This window comes from Diorhabda carinulata, chromosome 5 (assembly GCF_026250575.1).
Source record: "Diorhabda carinulata isolate Delta chromosome 5, icDioCari1.1, whole genome shotgun sequence".
In the NCBI taxonomy this organism is placed as follows: domain Eukaryota; kingdom Metazoa; phylum Arthropoda; class Insecta; order Coleoptera; family Chrysomelidae; genus Diorhabda; species Diorhabda carinulata.
The window spans coordinates 18765026-18786952 of record NC_079464.1 but is presented as its reverse complement, the minus strand read 5'-3'; the positions used below and the strand labels follow the sequence as shown (position 1 = coordinate 18786952).

Below are 21927 nucleotides of genomic sequence, written 5' to 3'. Positions count from 1 at the left end.
AGTCATTAAAGACAGTAAGGGCCAAAAAGGTTTCAATAACTAAATAGAAGTCGAAATATATATAAAAATGTGTGAATTCTAGCTAAAATAACGATATTGGGACTTGGGAAGTGAATCATTTATGCACATAGAATGTATAGATATTTGTAAAAAACCAAATGACGAAAAGTGTACAATTAACTGTGCATTTTGAACATTTGGTTCATTAGTGTTATAGTGCAACAACTTTCAATTTGTTTTAATAACAGTCATTAAAGACAGTAAGGGCCAAAAAGGTTTCAATAACTAAATAGAAGTCGAAATATATATAAAAATGTGTGAATTCTAGCTAAAATAACGATATTGGGACTTGGGAAGTGAATCATTTATGCACATAGAATGTATAGATATTTGTAAAAAACCAAATGACGAAAAGTGTACAATTAACTGTGCATTTTGAACATTTGGTTCATTAGTGTTATAGTGCAACAACTTTCAATTTGTTTTAATAACAGTCATTAAAGACAGTAAGGGCCAAAAAGGTTTCAATAACTAAATAGAAGTCGAAATATATATAAAAATGTGTGAATTCTAGCTAAAATAACGATATTGGGACTTGGGAAGTGAATCATTTATGCACATAGAATGTATAGATATCTGTACGAAACCAAATGACGAAAAGTGTACAATGAACTGTGCATTTTGAACATTTGGTTCATTAGTGTTATAGTGCAACAACTTTCAATTTGTTTTAATAACAGTCATTAAAGACAGTAAGGGCCAAAAAGGTTTCAATAACTAAATAGAAGTCGAAATATATATAAAAATGTGTGAATTCTAGCTAAAATAACGATATTGGGACTTGGGAAGTGAATCATTTATGCACATAGAATGTATAGATATCTGTAAGAAACCAAATGACGAAAAGTGTACAATTAACTGTGCATTTTGAACATTTGGTTCATTAGTGTTATAGTGCAACAACTTTCAATTTGTTTTAATAACAGTCATTAAAGACAGTAAGGGCCAAAAAGGTTTCAATAACTAAATAGAAGTCGAAATATATATAAAAATGTGTGAATTCTAGCTAAAATAACGATATTGGGACTTGGGAAGTGAATCATTTATGCACATAGAATGTATAGATATCTGTAAGAAACCAAATGACGAAAAGTCTACTATACGTTGTGAATTTGGAACATTTGGTTCATTAGTGTTATAGTGCGAGAAATTTCAAGTTGTCTTAACTGTCATTAAAGACAGTAAGGGCCAAAAAAATTTGCAGTACAATAAGGAACTTTGGCAAAAAGAATCTACCGAGAAAAATTCTCATCACATACAACACATAAAGTTAAATAATTACATTTGTTTTTTTATTTTTATTTCGGAGTGGATGAATCGCTCTTGATCCCTCCTCTGGCTACGGCGTTAAGTCTACCAGTATGTTTTTACCTTTCCTCACTTTCGGACGTTACCTTTATTTCGAGTTAATTGAAACCGGCGGCTATTAGTGGTTCGAGGCACATGGCAAATGGCACATGTTAGAAATCGTCTCATTTTTCAAAACAAATTAACAATGTTTGTATCGTAAATTCATCATTTACATCGACGTAATCAAAATGATATTGCAACCGAGTAACGTGGAATTAACTAAAATACATTACTACGAAAAAAACAATCAAAATATATCTTCATACACGATCAGTAAAAAAGTAGATGATAGAAATTTTGGTAATAAAAAAGTTATCATTAAAAAGAATGTTTTCGGACATAGATGGGTGTTGCAAATAAATGATGATGACGTTAGAATCAAACGAAATTCCAAAGTGAAAGTTTTAGTATATATGTTAGTGTTTTTATCTATATTGTTAGTAGTCGGGTTTGGAATTTTTTTAACATTAGGTAAGTATCGTTGATTTTTTCTATTTTACGATCATTTTATTAGGTTTTTTATAACCTTTTAGTTGGACCGTTTTCGGAACGGTTATTAGGAGCGTTTATATAATATATATAATAAATTGTAATCTCTATTGCGCAGAATCGTCACCGTACCAAGACGGTTTTTTGATGGGCTGGATCGAACCTATTATATTTAACTTGCATGTGACAACTTGTAGGAAAAAAATACATTATTATATGTATTTATTGATATAAATTAAAAGGCAATAAACAAAATTTTACTTTTTAAACACGACGTTGTTCAAATGACGGCCATCGCGTTGACATTTTCAAAAACTTCTTGAAGAAGTGATCGAGGAATACACCTGATCTTCTCTTTAATATTATTTCTTAAATCTGTCAAATTTCGTGTATCATTCTCGCTCTCAAGATAACCCCACGCAAGAAAAAAATCAGGTGGGGTCAAGTCAGTGGCTACTCGATGTCACCTCTTCGCGAAATCACCTTTTCTGGGAACAACTCGTGCAATGCAGCTAAAGAGTTGTTAGTAATGTTGTTGAAATTGTTAAATCTGGCTAACATTGTATTTTCTTGAAAATCCCAGTTGAGACTCACGCTTTTAGGCGCTGAGTCGTGGCTGTCGGCTCGCAGAATCTGCTACTGACTGAGTGTTCTTGCTGTCCGTGATGAATTTCGACCCTTTACAAGGGTCGGTTATTTTTAAATTAACACTGTTGTAAACAAGCTTAAAAAAGTGGTTACCGATCATAAAAAAATGTTGGACTATGAAAACAAAAAACAACAATATTTTAAATATAATTTGAAGCTTTAAGATTTCAATAGAAAAAATAGAATTCTGTGTGCAGTTTTTTTACTAGTGACTTGCGATTGTAGAAATGTTGCTTGAGTGTATAATACCATATTAATTTACAGATAATACGGTTTTTAAGAAAAAAGAAAAAATGGTAAAACATTATGTTTATCCTAAAGATGTGAATTTTCGCAATAGACCAAAACCAATGTCAATAAATGATACAATTAACGAAGAATTAGTCACTGATGTCAATAACGACGTTTTTACTAAAGAAACTGTAAGTTTTATTTAATTATTTCAATTTACTAGATTCAAATACATCTAAATGTATAATTACGTTAAATTTACCAATGTTAACTTAAAAACGAGAAATCTGACAATGCTGTAAATCTATTCATTATTTCATTCAATTTTTACTACATGTGTAATATTCTATAACGTACGTTGCAAGATTAGAAAAAACATACGCCATACAAACTAATTATATGTAATTATCAATTTAGAATATACGAGTATATACATAACCTATTGTTTATTATTACTTTCAATTTTAACCATGAATAATTATTTCAAATAATATATCTTTCTATAAATCATGTTAATAACTAATAGATCTTTTGTATTTCGTGGAAAGTAATCGAAGATCGATGGTTAGTGTACAATCTTTAAACGTAACAGACAGGGTCGGCTTTCAGACTCAAATAAACAAATTATTTATTAAAACATATTTTAGTATTGGATTCATTCATTTGTATCCATTTTGGGAATTATATATCTTTTTAGTATAAATATGATGTACTGAAATTAATAACTTCTATTAATATATTTTTAGACGATGGTTTTTGAAAAGAAACCTTATTGTACAAACTGTACGTTAGAAAAAGAAATTTGTTTGAAACTCAATGGTACGTCTAAACCTGAATGCGTCCAAACCATAGATGAATACGACCCTACAGGTTGTGGGGGATTATGCCAAATCAACATTGAATTTTGTCAAATTTTGAGTAGAAAGTATCAGGTATATCAATGTTCGCCAAGAAAAACTACTCTCAATTGCGCACAGGATCAATTTAATTGTGGAAATATGTGTATAAATGCGGAAAAACGATGTAATGGTTTCATAGACTGTTCAGATAAATCTGATGAACAAAATTGCGGTAAGTATTCATAGTAATGAATTTAAATTAGCGGTTATCAACCTTTCAATATTCTATGTTCCAATTTCAATAATAATATTCAATTATATGATATACATATATTGTACTTTGACCCTAATTCCTCTAATGCAGCGTTACTACTTTAAACCCTACAGTCTTTATCTCTAATATGAAATTTAATTATCACAAATCTTCTATATTACTGTGAATTGAAATCTGTCATGTGTCATTTATCACATCAATCCTGTACGTCAAGAGTTTTACGATCTATGATCTCAAGTGAGAACTGTTACGTGTATATTCCATGTTGTATGGTACGTATGTATTCTATGATCGCATCTGTCATGAATCATGTGTGTCAATTTTCTATGATCCGGTGGAAATTATATTATTATTATATTAAACAGGGTCGTATATTCATTATACAACATCGTGTGTTTATAATGCAGGGTGATATATTCATTATACAGGATGGTGTGGTTATTATATAAGGTAATGTGTTTATAATACAGGGTTGTGAGTTTATAATACAGGGTCATATGTTTATGATACAGGGTCGTGTGTTTATAATACAAGGTGGTAGGTTCATTATACAGGGTCGTATGTTTTTCAGACAGGTTCGTATGTTTATGATACAGGGTCGTGGATTTCTTATACAGGGTCGTGTGTTTATTATATATGGTAGTGAGTTTATTATATATGGTAGTGTGTTTATAATACAGGGTTGTGAGTTTATAATACAGGGTCGTATGTTTATGATACAGGGTCATGGATTTGTTATACAGGGTCGTGTATTTATAATACAAGGTGGTTGGTTCATTATACAGGGTCGTGTGTTTATAAGGTGGTGGGTTCAATATAAAGGGTCGTGTGTTTATATTAGAGGGTTGTGTGTTTATGTTACAGGGTCGTGGATTTGTTATACAGGGTCTTGTGTTTATAATACAAGGTGGTGGGCTCATTATACAGGGTCGTGTGTTTAGATGGTGGTGGGATATAGAGACGTGTGTATGTGTGTGTTATACAGGGTCGTCTGTTCATATTACAGGATCGTGTATTTATTATATATATAATCATTATATAGGGTCGTGTGTTTATAATACAGGGACGTGTGTTTATACTACAGGGTTGTGGGTTTATTATACAGGGTCGTGTGTTTATGATACAGGGGCGTATTTATATAATTATATAGGGTAGAGTTTGATGATTATTCAGGGCAGTGTTTGTTCTTCATCCAGCGTCGTTTGCTCATTATACACGGTCATATATACTGAGTTGACTGAGTATAATACAATGTATTCTCACACAACTTCAACGCATTTTGGATTCTAATGAAATTTGTTTTTCCAGTGAAATTTTTTGTTTCAGATTGTGATTATTCGACTCATTTCCATTGCGGTAACGAAACGTCTTGTGTATCCAAAACGCACATTTGCGATAAAAGAATCGATTGTTGGGATGGTAGCGATGAAAAAAATTGTAACTACGAACGAGCTTGTAAAGCCGGAGAGCATCCTTGCGATAATAATGCTTGTATTAAGATAGAACAACTTTGCAATGGTGTTATGGACTGCATCGACGGATCAGATGAACCGGAAGGATGTTCCACACAAAATGTAACAGAAAAACTGTAATTTCCATGAAGATTCTTCCGAAAAGCAATGGAATTTGTGGCAAAAACATTTTTATTATATTTGATTGACAAATATAATTCATTTTTTTATTAAAAATCAATAAATCTCTCTTAATCTCATATTGTGTATTATTTTTTTATAAATTCTTCACCGACGCGATACGATACGTTTCTTGCTCCTATACTTAGCGTGGAATTTAACACTCTTAACGATTTAACGTTTACAGGACTTTAGCAGAAAAGTGGGGGTAATTCAAATATTTTCACTTTTTACAATTCTGAAATGTTCTAATACAGTCAGGTGGGTCAAAAATGCTTCCGGTAATCCGATAGGATCAAATATCCTACCATTCCATGCGAAATAGTTATTTCTGTTTTCACGTTTCGACTCAACCGTTATTTTGTAACGCTCAACATATGCGTTCCACCTCTAATTTTCGTCTACACAATCACAGACATTGAGTGGATTGTAACACAAAGTGTAGAGTTTTTTTAGACAATTTATCGCCAAGTAAATAATATTTTTATCGAAAATGCGATTTTTTTGGTTTCTAGGGTGGTTTTTGATTTTTTTATAACAGAAGTTGGTAGTTGCGTTCGTCTAGTCACTCGAAAAGTGCAGGGTGTAGAATTTTAGTTGCTTTAGGTTTCAATTCCCTTTTCTCTTTTCATAATCGATTTTACATCGAATTATGCGTTAAACGATTTATTTTTGTAACTGATACGATCATTTTCCATGATTTTTTTTTCGTGACAATGGTATCCAGTATCAGATTTAGCTCGATGTGCCAAACCAAAATTTTTTAATATTTTTGGCTAGGTGCTGTCAAAATATCGTTTTTATCTCTTTTTGAGGTTATGTGAAGGAAATAACGATTTTTTTGTTTTTCTTTATTTATTTACTGTTTGTTTCAATAATCGCAGATTTCATTTTCTATTTTTCTTCTTTCTGCTAACTCATAATTCATCTATCAATTTTCAGAGCTTGTTTTTTTACGTAAAATTGACATCCAGTATCAGATTTGACGCAAAACATTAAAATTTTGAGATATTTGAGGTTAGGTGCTGTCAAAATATTGTTTTCAACTCCTTTGAGGTTTTGTCATGAAAGTACATTTTCTGTTTTTTCACCGCCGATTCGACTAATCGCAAATTTCATTTCATATGTCTTATTTTTTCACACATTTCGATATAAATCTCAGATATCGTTTCACTTTCTTGTATTTATAATCGATTCTACATCGAGTTATACGTTAATCGATTCATTTTTGTATCTAATATGAAACGAACATTTTCAATAATTTTTCTACGTAAAATTGACATCGAGGATCGGATTTGACGCAAAACGTTAAAATTCTGAGATATTTGAGGTTAAGTGCTGACAAAATATTGTTTTCAACTCCTTTGAGGTTATGCGAAGAAAGTACATTTTCTGTTTTTTCACCGACAATTTGAATAATCGCAAATTCCATTCATACGACTTATTTTTTTATATAGTTGGAAGCAAATCCCAGAAATCGTGTCACTTTTTTGTTTTTATAATCGATTATATTTCGTTCTTTAATCGATTTGTGCGAACTATTTTTGTATATCATAAAACAATTTTTTGGTCAATTAATGTCATTTCCAAAGATTTTTTGACTTAAATTTCAATTTCCATCCGCGTCAAAATTTTAAAATATTTTAGGTTATATACTGTAAAATATGGGTTATAACTGCTTTTGAGGTTATGTGATACAAAAACGAGATTTTTCCGGGTTTTCCTTTCGCCGTCCATTGAATAATCGCTGAATCTACTTTTTATAATCGATTATATTTCGAATAGTTCAATAATCGATTTATTCAAATTTTTTTGTTTATAATTTTTTGAGCTTTAGACGGTCATTTTGAAAGATTTCGATGTGAAAAAAAAAGAAAATAAAACCTTCTGCATGTTTTGATAAAATATAATTAATTATGATATATACAGTCAAGTTAAAAAAAATATATGAAATCACTTATTTTCCGTATCCAAGCAAAAATCAGCCAAAAATTCGAGCAACATTGTAAACTGATTACAATTACTCCTGTTTTCGTTAAATATTTTCACAAATTCTCGCATAAAATAACAAACATTATTAACAACAGCCTAAAACAAAACACACTCGACTAAACTAAACGAAAAATAATCAAAATTGATATCAAAAATGCTTTATCACGAAAAATTCGTCTCAAATATTCACTTTCAATAATTGATGAAATAGAAATTAACTTGGCAACATGATGTAGCTCGAATTTATAACCTAACATTGGCTGTCACATGCACTCAAAAAAAGCCACACAATTAATTACATCGTTGCCAAGTTTTACTTTCCAATTAATGGATTTTTTTAATTTCTATAGAAAAATGTATATTTAAAAAAAGATGAGACATAGATAAATCATCAGTTTATTACCTGTTCCCAATCTTTCCTAAAGAAAGCGATGCATTGGCTTTCGAAATTATCACAGCGAACGACGTTTTCGATTATAAGAAGAGCTACTAACTCGGCAAAAGCCTTCCAAGATGGCCGTTGATTTTTACTATCATTCATCAAAGTTATATTCCTTGGCGATAAAAGATCGTTAAATAAATTGTCTCTAGTTTTTGAATACCAAATCCAAATTTTTATTAACAATTTCCATAGATCGTTTTGGGGCATTAAATCCAATCGTCGAGCAACTAAAAGCATATTACACAGCGTTGCCAGAATTGAAAGATTTTCTCCGATCTGTAGGAACTTGATATAAAATTAAATAAATCGTACAGTAACTCGAAAATTGTCACATACTGTTACCAAAATTAGAAGATTTCCTTCGGTACGAATAAAAAATATCATCCAATGTTGCCAGAATTGGAAGATTTTCTTTAATACGAAGGAGCTCGATATAAAACTGAATAAGTCGTTCAGAAACCAGAAAGTTATCACACAGTGTTACCAGAATTGAAAGATGTCCTTCGATACGGATAAATATATCATCCAATGTTGGCAGAATTGAAAAATTTCTGTCGATATGAATTTAATATAAAATTAAATCAAATCGTCGAGCAGCTTCGAAAAAATCACACAGTAATGCGAAAATTGGAAGATTTCTTTCGATATATAGAAAACATCACACAGTGTTGCCAGAATTGAAAGATTTCTTTTGATATGGATAAAATTATTACAGAGTGTTGCCGGAATTGAAACTTTCACTTCGATATGCAGGAATTTTAATATGAAATTTAATCAAATCGTCGAGCAGCTTCAAAAAAATCACACAGTGCTGACAGAATTGGAAGATTTCCTTTGATATGGAGAAAAATATATTACAGTGTTGTCAGAATTGAAAGATTTCTTCCGATATGGAGTTTGATATAAAATTAAATCAAAATATTCAAACAACTGGAAAAATTTCCCTTTTAATGTGATACCTATCTTAAAAATCGCTACAGCGTTGCCAGAATTGAAGGAACTCCTTCTATATGGCGTGAAGTTGCTACAGGTTTGCCGGAATTTAAGGATTTAAATCTATATGAAGTGGAATTGAATCAAAACGTGAAGCAACCGAGAAAATGTTATACCTGAGAAGATACCCCTCTAAAAATCACTACAGCGTTGTCAAAATTGAAAGATTTCTAATTTACTATTTTTTTACTAAAATTTCATTTCACAAAATCGATCAAATAAAAATTTTACTATATGTAATGGAAAATATGGCAACACCGCGACGTTACTACTATTCAACAAGCTAGAAGTCATTTAAAGCAACTAAGTAAAAATTAAAAAAATATAAACAAATTACTTAAATCGGGTAAAAAAAATAGTCGTACTCACTTAGCAACAACGAAAAATCTAATAGACAGTTACAAATATTTGAGGTTATGATGTCGTTGACGTCACATCTGGCGGTTAAAGTCGTATAAGCTTTCGCGACAATGTCAAGGACTGTTTTTTTATCGACGTTATCAGTACCATCTAAAATATCTACAGATGTAGTCTGAAAATTTAAATAACTTCAAATACCCCCGGAGAAAACAGAGATCAGTTTATTTTTCCAATAACATTATAAATAAACTTAAAATTTTTTCGAGTATAGTGAAAATCGGAAGTTAATACGTCAAGGTTTCAGAATGTTTGAAATTTGAGGTTATGTAGAGAAAGGATCGGATGTTGAGCAAAAAAGGTCATTTAAAAAAGTAATGACCGAAGTGGCCAATGTTGAAAATTATTATTTTTGAGTGTATTCGTAGTAATATCATAACTTTCATATTGAATTGAAAATCACCACATCAATATTTTGACATATTATAGTAATAAAATGGAAAAATGTCGTTTCCGACTACTTTTAAGGTTATGTAAAGAAAGTATGGTTTGCTAAAAAAGAACATTCGGAGTTGACTGGGAATGTCAATATTTTGACAACTTTGACATAATATGATGTAAAAATAGCATTTCCATTTAATTTTGTAGAGAAAGTATGTGTACTAAAGGAAAAGAAAACTTGGCCTTGTCTAAAACTGTCAATGTTATGACAACTTTAACATAATATGATGTGAAAATAGGATTTACAAATAATTTTGAGATTATGTAAATAAAGTATTATGTGCTAGAAACGAAGAACACTCGGCGTTGTGTAAAACCGTCAATATTTAGACAAATTTGAGATCATATTGTGTGAAAACACCATTTCCAACTAATTTTGAGGTTATGTAGGGAAAGTATATGTGCTAAAGGAAAAGAAAACTCGGCGTTGTCTAAAACCGTCAATATTTCGACAATTTTGACATAATTTGATGTGAAAATAGCATTTCTAACTAATGTTAAGGTTATGTAGAGAAAGTATTATGTGCTAAAAAAGAAGAACATATTTGACGTTTAAAAAAAATAATTTCAAATCAGAACAGACATAAATTTAAGACGATTTAGAAACATACCGTCAAAATTCTGATATATTTGAAATAATTGACGCCTACTTTTAATGTTAGGTAAACAAACTTCCGGAAAATGAGTATAACTGTTTATTACAATAGAAAACTAAAATAAAACAGTTTTGGAAATAAATTCGAGTAATTTTCTCTAAATGTCCACCTTTTCTATTTTTTTCCAGCGAAAGTAGTAGGGGGTGACCGGAAATGAATGTTGATACCTTCAAAATGGCTGAAGGAATTTTGTTAAACTCGTAGTCGTTTTCTTAAGTTATTAGCACAGAAAGAGATTTATTTAGATTGTATATCCGTTAGAGGGCGTTTTCCCATTACAGGGGGTTGAATATTTTTTATAATTCTTTAGCATTTAGCATTACATCCTCGAAAGTCAGTTTAGAAATATTCCTTTTCAAACATACCAAATTTGACAAAATCCTTTCAACCATTTTGAAATTATCGACTTTCGGCCATTTTAGAAAACTTTTCGTCAATTAATTATCGATATAGGAATTGTTAAACTGAACACCCGGTATAAAAATTACAAAAAACAAGTTTTCTCGATTAAAATGACAAAAAATTTCGAAAAAAACGTAGAATCTCAAAATTAAAAATGATATTACGCCCCCTATCGGCCATTTTAGAAATTCCATAATAATTTTGGACATCTCCAAAAAACGTTGAATCTCAAAATTAAAAATGATATTACGCCCCCTTTCGGCCATTTTATCTTTATATTTCATCTTTGGGTCAACTAATTTTTGACATAGGACCCTGTATAAAAAATTGCAAAACCAAGTTTTTTCGATTAGAATGACAAAAAATTTCAAAAAATTGAGGTTAGAATACGTAAAATTTTTGTGCTTTAAAATTTTTATTTATTCAAACACCCCATATATTCGAGCAATTTTTTAAATAATGAAAAATTTGTAGAAATTCCTATCAAAAATAATTTTTTTTATAAAAAAACCGAAATGTAAAACAATATTATCAAAATTAAGAACTTACCTTAATTTTTTCCAACAAATGAAAAGCGCTCAAAGAATCCTCATCGTGACTTTCCCTTCTACCAATCGAAGGTAAAGAAAAAACAATTTTATCATCCCCATTTTTCTTATTGCCGTTGATAAAAATTTTATTCAACTCCTTTTCGAAATCTTTCGTAAATATACTAATAGTCACGTGACAATTCATCCACTGTGTCAATCTTTCTTTACACATTCTAGAAGCTATCGAAACGCACGTCAACTTCGTTTGAGAAAGGGTATCGATAGCTAGAAGATTTTCTATACTGATCGGTAACCTCACACGAAGAATGCTAGACACTTCTGCCGAACATTTTTCGTTTAAAAAAATAAGATTTTCTTGAGCTAACTGCGAAATTTTCATCCTAAGAATCATCTAGAAAAACGAATAACTTGCGACAAATTGATAACAGTGACAACAACGTCAAGAGAATCGTAGCTAACCCGCCATTATCGTATTACCGACAGTTCCCGATCGACTTGACGACAGATAAACGCGGGAACGAACACTACAACTTCTGAAACAGTGTTGCCGCGTCGTAAAAATATTTGTTTATAGACATCGATTATTATTTAGCTAAACTACGATTCACGAAATAAATAATAAATATACTCAAACATATTTATACAAGGTGGCAACGCTGCTTCTAGTATATAAAATGTTGTATTAGTTGGAATTATTAATAATTCGAGGTTAAACACGTTTATTACTGCCGGCATTAAAATCAGACCATTTCTACATTTATGATATAAGTGTACGAGGGTGGTTCAATAATAAAAAATTTTTTTATTTAGTTACAGAACTGAAATTTTTTACAGTTTTTCTACGTGACATACTTTTACCACATCTTCTAAACGTTTCGGATGTTTTTTTCGTAATAATCGCTCGGCTAGTCATCCAGATATATAATAATCGCGTGGTGATGAATCGGGACTATAAGAAGGGCGTTCCAATGTTTTCTAACCCAGCTGTAAGCGGTCCGCCGTTGTCTTGCAGCAATACGGATTGGAACACGGCGTTATTTTGATCTGAAGACATATTTCACCGTGTTTTTCGCAGGTTACTACAATGCGCAGTCACAGTTCGTTGTTCGGTAAGAAAGTCAACATCAACACCTTCCCCTTTGATAGTATAACCTCCGCTTTAACTGGGGAGCCTTCTTCTTTCTTCCTCATCTCCATATCGTCTCCCAAAATGAGTTTTTTGTACTACGGTGACGCTCTCGTGGGTAACACTTGCTCTAGGGCAAGTTTACCATCACTTTTCGACCTTTCCGGAAAGCGGAACACCTTTAATATAATTGAGTCCTGGAGAAGCACGAATTTTCGCGAATTTTACATTATTTATCACCAAAAAACGAAAAATGAAGCGTTGCGCAACGGACACTTATACATCCTCAACTAAGAAGTGAGGTTATATGATTCCGACTAAATTTTTTCGCGCGTTTATTCACAAATTCCGATATATACTTGAATCACCCTCGTATATTCAGCATTACTTACCCGGTGATTATTTTCTTGGATCGTAGATGTTGTTTGTGATTGTAAAAATGTTTTTATTGTTTTCAATGCTTCTTTTCTAAAAGTTGGTACTATTGTATTACAAATATGTTTTACGCAAGTGGAAGCTAAACGTTCACTCACGAATTCGATTGTTTTTTTAACGGAATCCGGTTGACCGTTGAAAAATGTTTCTTCTAATTGTTGCTAAAATCGAATATTCGAAAATGCACACGAATTTAACCTCAAAATGGGAAACTTTTAACATAAATATAGATATTTTCGGTTAGGTCTGATCCGTAGACCATACAATTGCTTGGATTGCTATTTTGGTCTAAAAAATGGCAAATGAGAGCATGTATTTGAATCGTTTTTTGAAAAATTTAATCCTTTCTTTTATGAAAATGAATCGAAAATCTTCACTAGTTGAGGTTGATCCCAATGGATGTATTGAGACTTTTGCAAAGTTAGACATGTTGTCATTGTGTAGGTAACAAAGACGAAACAAAAGATATACAATGAACCATATAAGTGAAAAGGGGATGCATGATCATAGAGGATAGAAGTAGAAAAAAGAGATAGCAGTAAAGAAGATCGATCCCCACCGAATTGTATTAGGTTGGAAGGTAGTTCTTCCCAAAATCCATCGTCCTGGAAGGTCTCTTTAAGTTTTTGTGGGTAAAAAACCATGAACAGAGAAGATAGAAGTTGAAAAGGAGACAGCAGTAAAGGAGATCGATCCCCATCGGATTGGATTATGTTAGAAGGTAGTTCTTTCCAAAATCCATCGTCCTGGAAGGTCTCTTTAAGTTTTTGTGGGTAAAAAACCATGAACAGAGAAGATAGAAGTTGAAAGGGAGACAGCAGTAAAGGAGATCGATCCCCACCGAATTGTATTAGGTTGGAAGGTAGTTCTTCCCAAAATCCATCGTCCTGGAAGGTCTCTTTAAGTTTTTGTGGGTAAAAAACCATGAACAGAGAAGATAGAAGTTGAAAAGGAGACAGCAGTAAAGGAGATCGATCCCCATCGGATTGGATTATGTTAGAAGGTAGTTCTTTCCAAAATCCATCGTCCTGGAAGGTCTCTTTAAGTTTTTGTGGGTAAAAAACCATGAACAGAGAAGATAGAAGTTGAAAGGGAGACAGCAGTAAAGGAGATCGATCCCCACCGAATTGTATTAGGTTGGAAGGTAGTTCTTCCCAAAATCCATCGTCCTGGAAGGTCTCTTTAAGTTTTTGTGGGTAAAAAACCATGAACAGAGAAGATAGAAGTTGAAAGGGAGACAGCAGTAAAGGAGATCGATCCCCATCGGATTGGATTATGTTAGAAGGTAGTTCTTTCCAAAATCCATCGTCCTGGAAGGTCTCTTTAAGTTTTTGTGGGTAAAAAACCATGAACAGAGAAGATAGAAGTTGAAAGGGAGACAGCAGTAAAGGAGATCGATCCCCATCGGATTGGATTATGTTAGAAGGTAGTTCTTTCCAAAATCCATCGTCCTGGAAGGTCTCTTTAAGTTTTTGTGGGTAAAAAACCATGAACAGAGAAGATAGAAGTTGAAAAGGAGACAGCAGTAAAGGAGATCGATCCCCATCGGATTGGATTATGTTAGAAGGTAGTTCTTTCCAAAATCCATCGTCCTGGAAGGTCTCTTTAAGTTTTTGTGGGTAAAAAACCATGAACAGAGAAGATAGAAGTTGAAAGGGAGACAGCAGTAAAGGAGATCGATCCCCACCGAATTGTATTAGGTTGGAAGGTAGTTCTTCCCAAAATCCATCGTCCTGGAAGGTCTCTTTAAGTTTTTGTGGGTAAAAAACCATGAACAGAGAAGATAGAAGTTGAAAAGGAGACAGCAGTAAAGGAGATCGATCCCCACCGAATTGTATTAGGTTGGAAGGTAGTTCTTTCCAAAATCCATCGTCCTGGAAGGTCTCTTTAAGTTTTTGTGGGTAAAAAACCATGAACAGAGAAGATAGAAGTTGAAAAGGAGACAGCAGTAAAGGAGATCGATCCCCATCGGATTGGATTATGTTAGAAGGTAGTTCTTTCCAAAATCCATCGTCCTGGAAGGTCTCTTTAAGTTTTTGTGGGTAAAAAACCATGACCAGAGAAGATAGAAGTTGAAAGGGAGACAGCAGTAAAGGAGATCGATTCCCATCGAATTGGATTAGGTTGGAAGGTAGTTCTTCCCAAAATCCATCGTCCTGGAAGGTCTCTTCAAGTTTTTGTGGGTAAAAAACCATGACCAGAAAATATAGAAGTAGAAAAGGAGATAGCAGTAACAAATATCGACTCCATGGGGTGAGATTTAGGTTAGAAGGTAGTTCTTCCCAAAATCCATCGTCCTGGAAGGTCTCTTTAAGTTTTTGTGTGTATAAGACCATGATCAGCTGGATAAAAGTAAAAAGAAGGGTAACTGTAAAGAATATCGAGTACTTCGGGCGGGATTTATGGTGGTAGATAGTTTTTTTCTAAAAGTTCTCATCCTGGAAAGGTTTCTTTAAGTTTTTGCATTTAATTACCCCAAAATCACAAGTTTTAAACAAATTTTGTCACAATTTAAGATTTATAACTCACCTCCAAACGTTTTTTCGATATTTGTTCCGAAGATTCCACCGCAGATACTGGAGTAATGTGTTTGACAGTCACCGTACAATTCCCTATACTGTTGGTCAATATTTTTTTAATTTCTTCCAAATATGGACAACAGAAATATAAAATATTTTGATCCACTATAGAAATATCGTCCAATGTATTACATTTTCTTATAAAATGTACGTTTTTACTTTTCCGAAACGTCGTATAATCGGCATCGGGAAATTTGGGTAAATCGAATAACCAACCCAAAGAAAATTGTATTAAAGCGTTGTTGTAATCGATTTTTTTCGAAGTTTTTTCGTAAGAATGATAAATTTGATAAAGCAGTTCGTATAAAGACAAATAATAAGGGAGCCTCAACGTGACATAATCCAACATCGAAAGATACTTCACTAACCAAGGTATTAGTAGTACCACCCTGTTGTTTTTTATAGACGACAACAATAATTTTTTTACGTCGAAACAAGGCGTTTTCTAAAAATACGAAAATTTCAATCGAAATGTTCAAAAAAAAAGAAAGAAAAATTATACACAACCTTATCTCTTATTTTGAAATGACTTTCGAGCGTATTTTCGGGATAATTATTAACTTCTGACTTATACGGTATACTCTCAACGAATCCTAAAAACTTTGCGAGCATTCGTAAATTTTTTATATTTATAAAAAAAGATTGTCTGATATTAGAATCGACTTCGATATCTAGAAAAAACATATACGACGATGCAAATTGAAATTTTTTTTTTTTTGGAAATATTACCTGATTCTTCCAAGCCCGCTAAATCGAACGTTGCCGCATTTAATTCGATTATTTCAGCTATGAAAGCATCTCGTAAATGTACGTTGAAATTGTGATTTGCTGATATTAAAATGAATTCTTTATAAAATTCTTGATAACCGAAAAAATGCGGTAAAGAATTTAAACCGTTTGAAGATTGTTTGGTTACCAGACGATTTTTTAATCTGCTCAATTTCCCTGGATCGATATTTGGAAAATTACTAAGTAATTGATCTTCATCTAACCCTTCTTCCTACGAATTCAGCAAACATACTTTTATCCACCAAAAAAAAGGCAACGTCGCTTTGATTTACACGAGAACTGGTTAACGAATTTCTGTTATTTACATAATCAATTTTTTTATAAGGAATCTTTACAAATAAAACCGGCAAAAACGCAACCTGGTTTATCGAAAGTTTTTTTTTTCAAAAGTTAATTTTCAAAATATTTCAAAAAGTTTTTGTAAAAAAAAATACCGGAAATAGTTACGTATCTGCCCGATTTGAAATCATAATAAAAACGCGTTATTATAGCGTTTTCGTGGTCGTAAAATCCATTTACAATTCAATCGAAATCTTGAATCATTTTCCATATTAAATTAATAATAATAATAATTAATATTAAATATTTGTTAAAATTGTGGAAATGTGTTTAAATATGGCAACGATTGAAATTTACCGTTAGTACTTATGCTAAATAATGAAACGTAATTCTAGCAGCGTTGCCACGTGTTTACTATTTTAGTGGGATATACGTACAATTAATATATTATTGTATAATTGTAAATTAATTTCGATATCGTTGAATGATGATTTTATTTTAAAATTTGATTTGTTTACATTTTTTCACGCTTAATTGGAGCGTTTGCCGGTTTTATCAGTCTTTAACGACAATTCAATCAAAATCTTAATCATTTTCCATACTTCATATTAAATATTTATTAAAATTGTCGAAATGTGAACAAATATGGCAACGTTTGAAATTTACACTAAATAATGAAACGTAATTATCGCAGCGTTGCCAAGTGTTTACCATTTTAGTGGGATATACGTACAATTAATATATTTTATTGTATAATTATCCATAGGCGTACGTAAATTGATTTCGATATGGTTGAATGATTTTATTTTAAAATTTGATTTGTTTACATTTTATCTCGTTTATTTCGCGCGTTTGCCGGTTTGATCAGTCTTTAACGACAAATCAATCGAAATATTTAATCACTTTCCATAGTTCGTATTAAATATTTATTAAAATTGTGCAAATGTGTTGAAATATGGCAACGTTTGAAATTTATCTTTACTATTTTCGTGAGATAAAAGTATAATTCGATATCATTGAATGATTTTATTCTAAAATTCAAAAGTTACTGTTGTAAAACAAATTGTAATTTAACATATTTACATATTTACATTGATTCAATAGAAAAATCAAAATATTTTGGGAATATTTCAACATCGGTCCTGGTTACGATTATAATTACACACATTAGTGAAGCGTTTTCTATGTCGTAAAATCCATTTATCGATATTTCGTACGTTGGAAATTGATACTTTTAGTTATTCCAACAATTATGTCTAATTTTTTATTTCTGGGATGTCGATAAATGGATTTTATGACATCGAAAACGCTAAGGTGTTCAATTATAATCGTAACCAGGTCCGATGTTGAAATATTCCCAAAATGTTTTGATTTTTCTATGGGATCAATGTAAATATGTTAAATTACATTTTGTTTTTAAAGAGTAACTTTCAAATTGTTAGAATAAACTCATCATTCGATGATATCGAATTATACTTTTATCTCACGAAAATAGTAAACACGTGATTAAAGTGATTAAATATTTCGATTGATTTGTCGTTAAAGACTGATAAAACCGGCAAACGCGCGAAATAAACGAGATAAAATGTAAACAAATCAAATTTTAAAATAAAATCATTCAACCATATCGAAATTAATTTACGTACGCCTATGGATAATTATACAATAAAATATATTAATTGTACGTATATCCCACTAAAATGGTAAACACTTGGCAACGCTGCGATAATTACGTTTCATTATTTAGCGTAAATACTAATGGTAAATTTCAAATGTTGCCATATTTATACACATTTCCACAATTTTCACGATTTTTTTTGTGAAACAAGTAAATAAAAAAATATAACTCACCGTTTCGGCCATTCCGCAAGATGCGATCAATTGCGCCTTAAACAACTTCGCCAAATGCATAAAATTAGTAGGATCGTTATGTAAACACATCAACGATCTAATTTTCCCCCCCAAACCGACCTGAAAACTCCACCCGCCCAAAAGACGATTTTTTTCCCAAATTCTCAATATCTCATAAAATAGATCCCTCTGTTTCCTGAACGCCAGAAAACTCATTTCGTTGGGAAAATTACTTTTCGTATCGGTATCCAAATTATAACACACATTGCACCCCCTTCGAACAGTCTCAAACCTCCTTTCTGGCTTCGTCTCCGAGAGTTTCGCGAGTTTCTCGGAAAACGTCGGGGAAAATTCTTTTAATTTTCCATTTAAAGAAAGTAGTTTCAAAGTTGATTTATCATAGTATTTCAACACATCGAACATTGTTTCCAAACATCTTACAGTAAAATAAATTATATTATGTACATTGTTGAAATATTCTAAGATATTTATTGTGTAAACGTCGTCTTTTAAAAAATCGATTCCTACGTCACTGTATTCGTTTTTACATTGAGAAACGGGCTTTTTAACAACTAACAACGAAATTAAAAAATACATTTCTGCTGTGACGTTTAGTACTAATTTATTCCTTAATAAAAATATGTAAATATCGGAAAATATATTTAATTGTTTTTTATATGAGACGAAATTTAATTGCGGTTCTATTTGATCGCTAATCGACGTATCTGATTGGTTATTATCGAGTTTATTTTCCAGTGAAGAATCGGATCGAAATAAACGGTTCGATTTCGTGTTTTTACCACTAATTTCTTTGGTTTCGTTGAAATTATTAAAACTATTCGATGAAACGAAAGATTCTTTTGTAATATTAACCAAACTCGTCGGTGTGATTCTTCTATTAGACCCGTCACAAATATTTTTACAAACACTCTTCTTTTTAGTCGATTTTATTAAAAAATCACCTAAACAAACACTGTTTTTATACTTAGGAGTCGTGAAATTACGTTCCTTATATAAAGGAGAAATAGGGCTACAATATCCCGAGGATAATTCGGAATTAGACGAACTTTTCGGGGTACTTAAATCAAATGATTTTTCTAATGATTTACGAGACGATGATGGAAACGTTGATGATTTATCTGATAAACTACTTTTACTACTAGATTCTTGTACTTCTATTGTCGGTTTTAATTTCGTCGGGGTATTTTTAACGCTATCACTACCGAATTTCTTTTCACTAAAAATGGTATTTTAAAACTAATTTATATAAATAAAAAAGCATCTAATACATACATATTAATTTCCTCGTGGATGAAATTGAGGAAATAAGTTAAAAAATCACTTTGAGAACATTTAAAATTCGTTCCATTATCCTGAAAAGAATAAAAGTGAGGTTAACTCATATGAATATTTATTTATTTGATAACGTTCTTACTTGCGATAAAATCCAATTTTTGAAACAATCGAAACTGATTTCGTTATTTATTAATTGTTGTATTAAAATATCAGACATGGTCGTTTAAGTGTAAAGTAAATATTAAAAGAAATATTTAAAACTACGTATACACACATAATTACAACAAATGCCGCTAAAAATTGACAATTGTATATATGTCAAAAAGTGTAGGCAACACTTTAAGCAGTTATGTATAGACGTTATCTAATTAGAAGTATTAATCTTTTATATTCTATAACAAATCTTTTTAGCCTAGGGGCAATCGGCACATTAGTACAGAAAACTATTCGACCTCAATTTTTTCATGCGATCCTCTTCAAATGATGATATAAATACATATTGCCATGGGGCAACCCCGTGCCGTGTTGTTTAAACCGAAATTTGTTAAATAATTGGAGGGAATTATTATTTTTCAACTAAATAATTTTATTTATGTTCATCCTATACGACACTGGGGATTAAAAAAAGTTTTAATTATTATGACGTTGAAGTACTTGAAATCCTCTACAAAATGCTTTTTTAAAAAAGTTTCTAGGTTGAAAATTGATCGAGTTATTGTCGAAAAACCAAAATTTCGGAGCAAGAATTTTAGAGCATTGGATGATGATATTAATGATGATGAAATATAATTATTGAAAATTGTTTTTTATATCATTCTCTAAATAAAAAATTGTATTGATTTAAAAAAATATTTTCATTTTTGTATTATTTCTGTAAAAAAAATTTATTTTTGGTCATTGAAGGTGGGTTTTCATAAGGGTTTAAAAATTTAGAAAACAACACTTCCTAAAAATACTGACGAAATAATCTTAATTCCTTATAAATACACTTAAATAATTTTTAATTATAAAAGAATCGTTGAGATTATTTTTTTATTTTTCATATAAATAGGGAATGATTTGGAGGGGTTGCATGGAATTCTTTAATCATAAACGTGTTCGAGAATGTTAATAGATTTAGGAATCGTACATTTGATCTTCATTTTACCCAATAAATGCATAAAATCTGAGATTTTTCATTCTTTTACAATAAGGGGTAGTTTACACCCCGCAAAATATAAAAAGCCCGGTTCGGCACAGGGAAGATTTCGCAGAAGAGCTTAAATCAAAATTTCAATGAAATTATAATGGAAAAAGTCAGTTTTATAAATTTTTTATAATAAGGGGTAGTTTTCACCCGTAAAAAATAAAAAGTACACTTCAACACAAGATAGATTTCTAATAAGGTAGAGCTTAAATCCAAATTTTCATAAAAATCGACGTTATTATCAAAATTCCACAGTTTTAACGTTTTTACTTTTGGATCCTGGACTATTACTTGAGTTTTCGTCATTTTTAGACCGATTATTAAACACGACTTTATGATCTAACTACACAAAGACGTTTAGGAAATAACAGAAATTGAAAAAATAAAGAAAATCCCACCGAAATCACTATAACCACATAAAAAAAACTAAGTAGCATCAAACACCTTTACAGATTGTAATACTATAGAAGCCAAATTCAGCGCCATCTAGTGACACGTGATTTTCGCTATTGAAAGGACTATGTCAATAGAGAAAACGATCACTTATGAAACATAACCTTAAAAAGAATAAGATATTTCTGTCATAGTTTTGTTTTGTTTTTACCTCGGATATTAACTGTGATTTAATATGGATAACATCGTTTAAAACGCGTGTCATATATTAATTAAAAAACAAACTTTGAATAAACGTAATGAATATGAAAGAAAAAGTCTAAACATGGATAAAGGTCACTTATCAACGTGTCTATGTGTGTATTTCACAGACAGTTTTTGCATACAGATATTTGTTTTTATTAAAATAATACGTAATGGATCATTTTAATTTATATACTGGGATAATCATATTCACAGTGACAACTATATTTATATTTCTAGACTTTTCTAGTTATTTTCTATTCTAATATATAATTTATTATATTATCTTATATTATATATTATACAAATTATAACTTGAAAGATGTTAGCAGAA

The 21927-nt window shown here is 31.2% G+C and overlaps 2 protein-coding genes across 2 annotated transcripts; one reads left to right on the top strand and one right to left on the bottom strand.

Moving 5' to 3' along the window:
- The first annotated feature begins 1417 nt into the window (after window positions 1–1417).
- LOC130893829 (low-density lipoprotein receptor-related protein-like) lies at window positions 1418–5602 on the top strand. The gene is made up of 4 exons (XM_057800239.1): window positions 1418–1881; window positions 2812–2969; window positions 3525–3849; window positions 5218–5602. Exons 1-4 carry the CDS (start codon window positions 1599–1601, stop codon window positions 5481–5483), a joined length of 1032 nt encoding a protein of 343 aa, XP_057656222.1. The 5' UTR covers window positions 1418–1598; the 3' UTR covers window positions 5484–5602.
- A 1811-nt stretch (window positions 5603–7413) lies between these two features.
- LOC130893691 (codanin-1) lies at window positions 7414–20088 on the bottom strand. Its single transcript, XM_057799998.1, has 11 exons — window positions 19911–20088; window positions 19769–19848; window positions 18476–19712; window positions 16286–16556; window positions 16064–16227; window positions 15507–16001; window positions 12935–13138; window positions 11415–11807; window positions 9319–9481; window positions 7918–8183; window positions 7414–7610 (listed from the first exon to the last, which is right to left on the bottom strand). The coding sequence occupies exons 1-11, from the start codon at window positions 19986–19988 to the stop codon at window positions 7476–7478; spliced, it is 3486 nt and encodes a 1161-aa protein (XP_057655981.1). The 5' UTR covers window positions 19989–20088; the 3' UTR covers window positions 7414–7475.
- Window positions 20089–21927: the final 1839 nt, after the last annotated feature.

Bases quoted from the DNA above. Each gene is read 5' to 3' on its own strand.
- LOC130893829 (XM_057800239.1), top strand. From the start codon at position 1,599: ATGATATTGCAACCGAGTAACGTGGAATTAACTAAAATACATTACTAC. The intron at 1,882-2,811 runs GTAAGTATCGTT...ATTAATTTACAG, and splicing joins TGGAATTTTTTTAACATTAG to ATAATACGGTTTTTAAGAAA. The intron at 2,970-3,524 runs GTAAGTTTTATT...ATATATTTTTAG, and splicing joins ACGTTTTTACTAAAGAAACT to ACGATGGTTTTTGAAAAGAA.
- LOC130893691 (XM_057799998.1), bottom strand. From the start codon at position 19,988: ATGTCTGATATTTTAATACAACAATTAATAAATAACGAAATCAGTTTC. The intron at 19,713-19,768 runs GTATGTATTAGA...TACCATTTTTAG, and splicing joins ATCCACGAGGAAATTAATAT to TGAAAAGAAATTCGGTAGTG. The intron at 16,228-16,285 runs GTAATATTTCCA...TGTTTTTTCTAG, and splicing joins AGCGGGCTTGGAAGAATCAG to ATATCGAAGTCGATTCTAAT.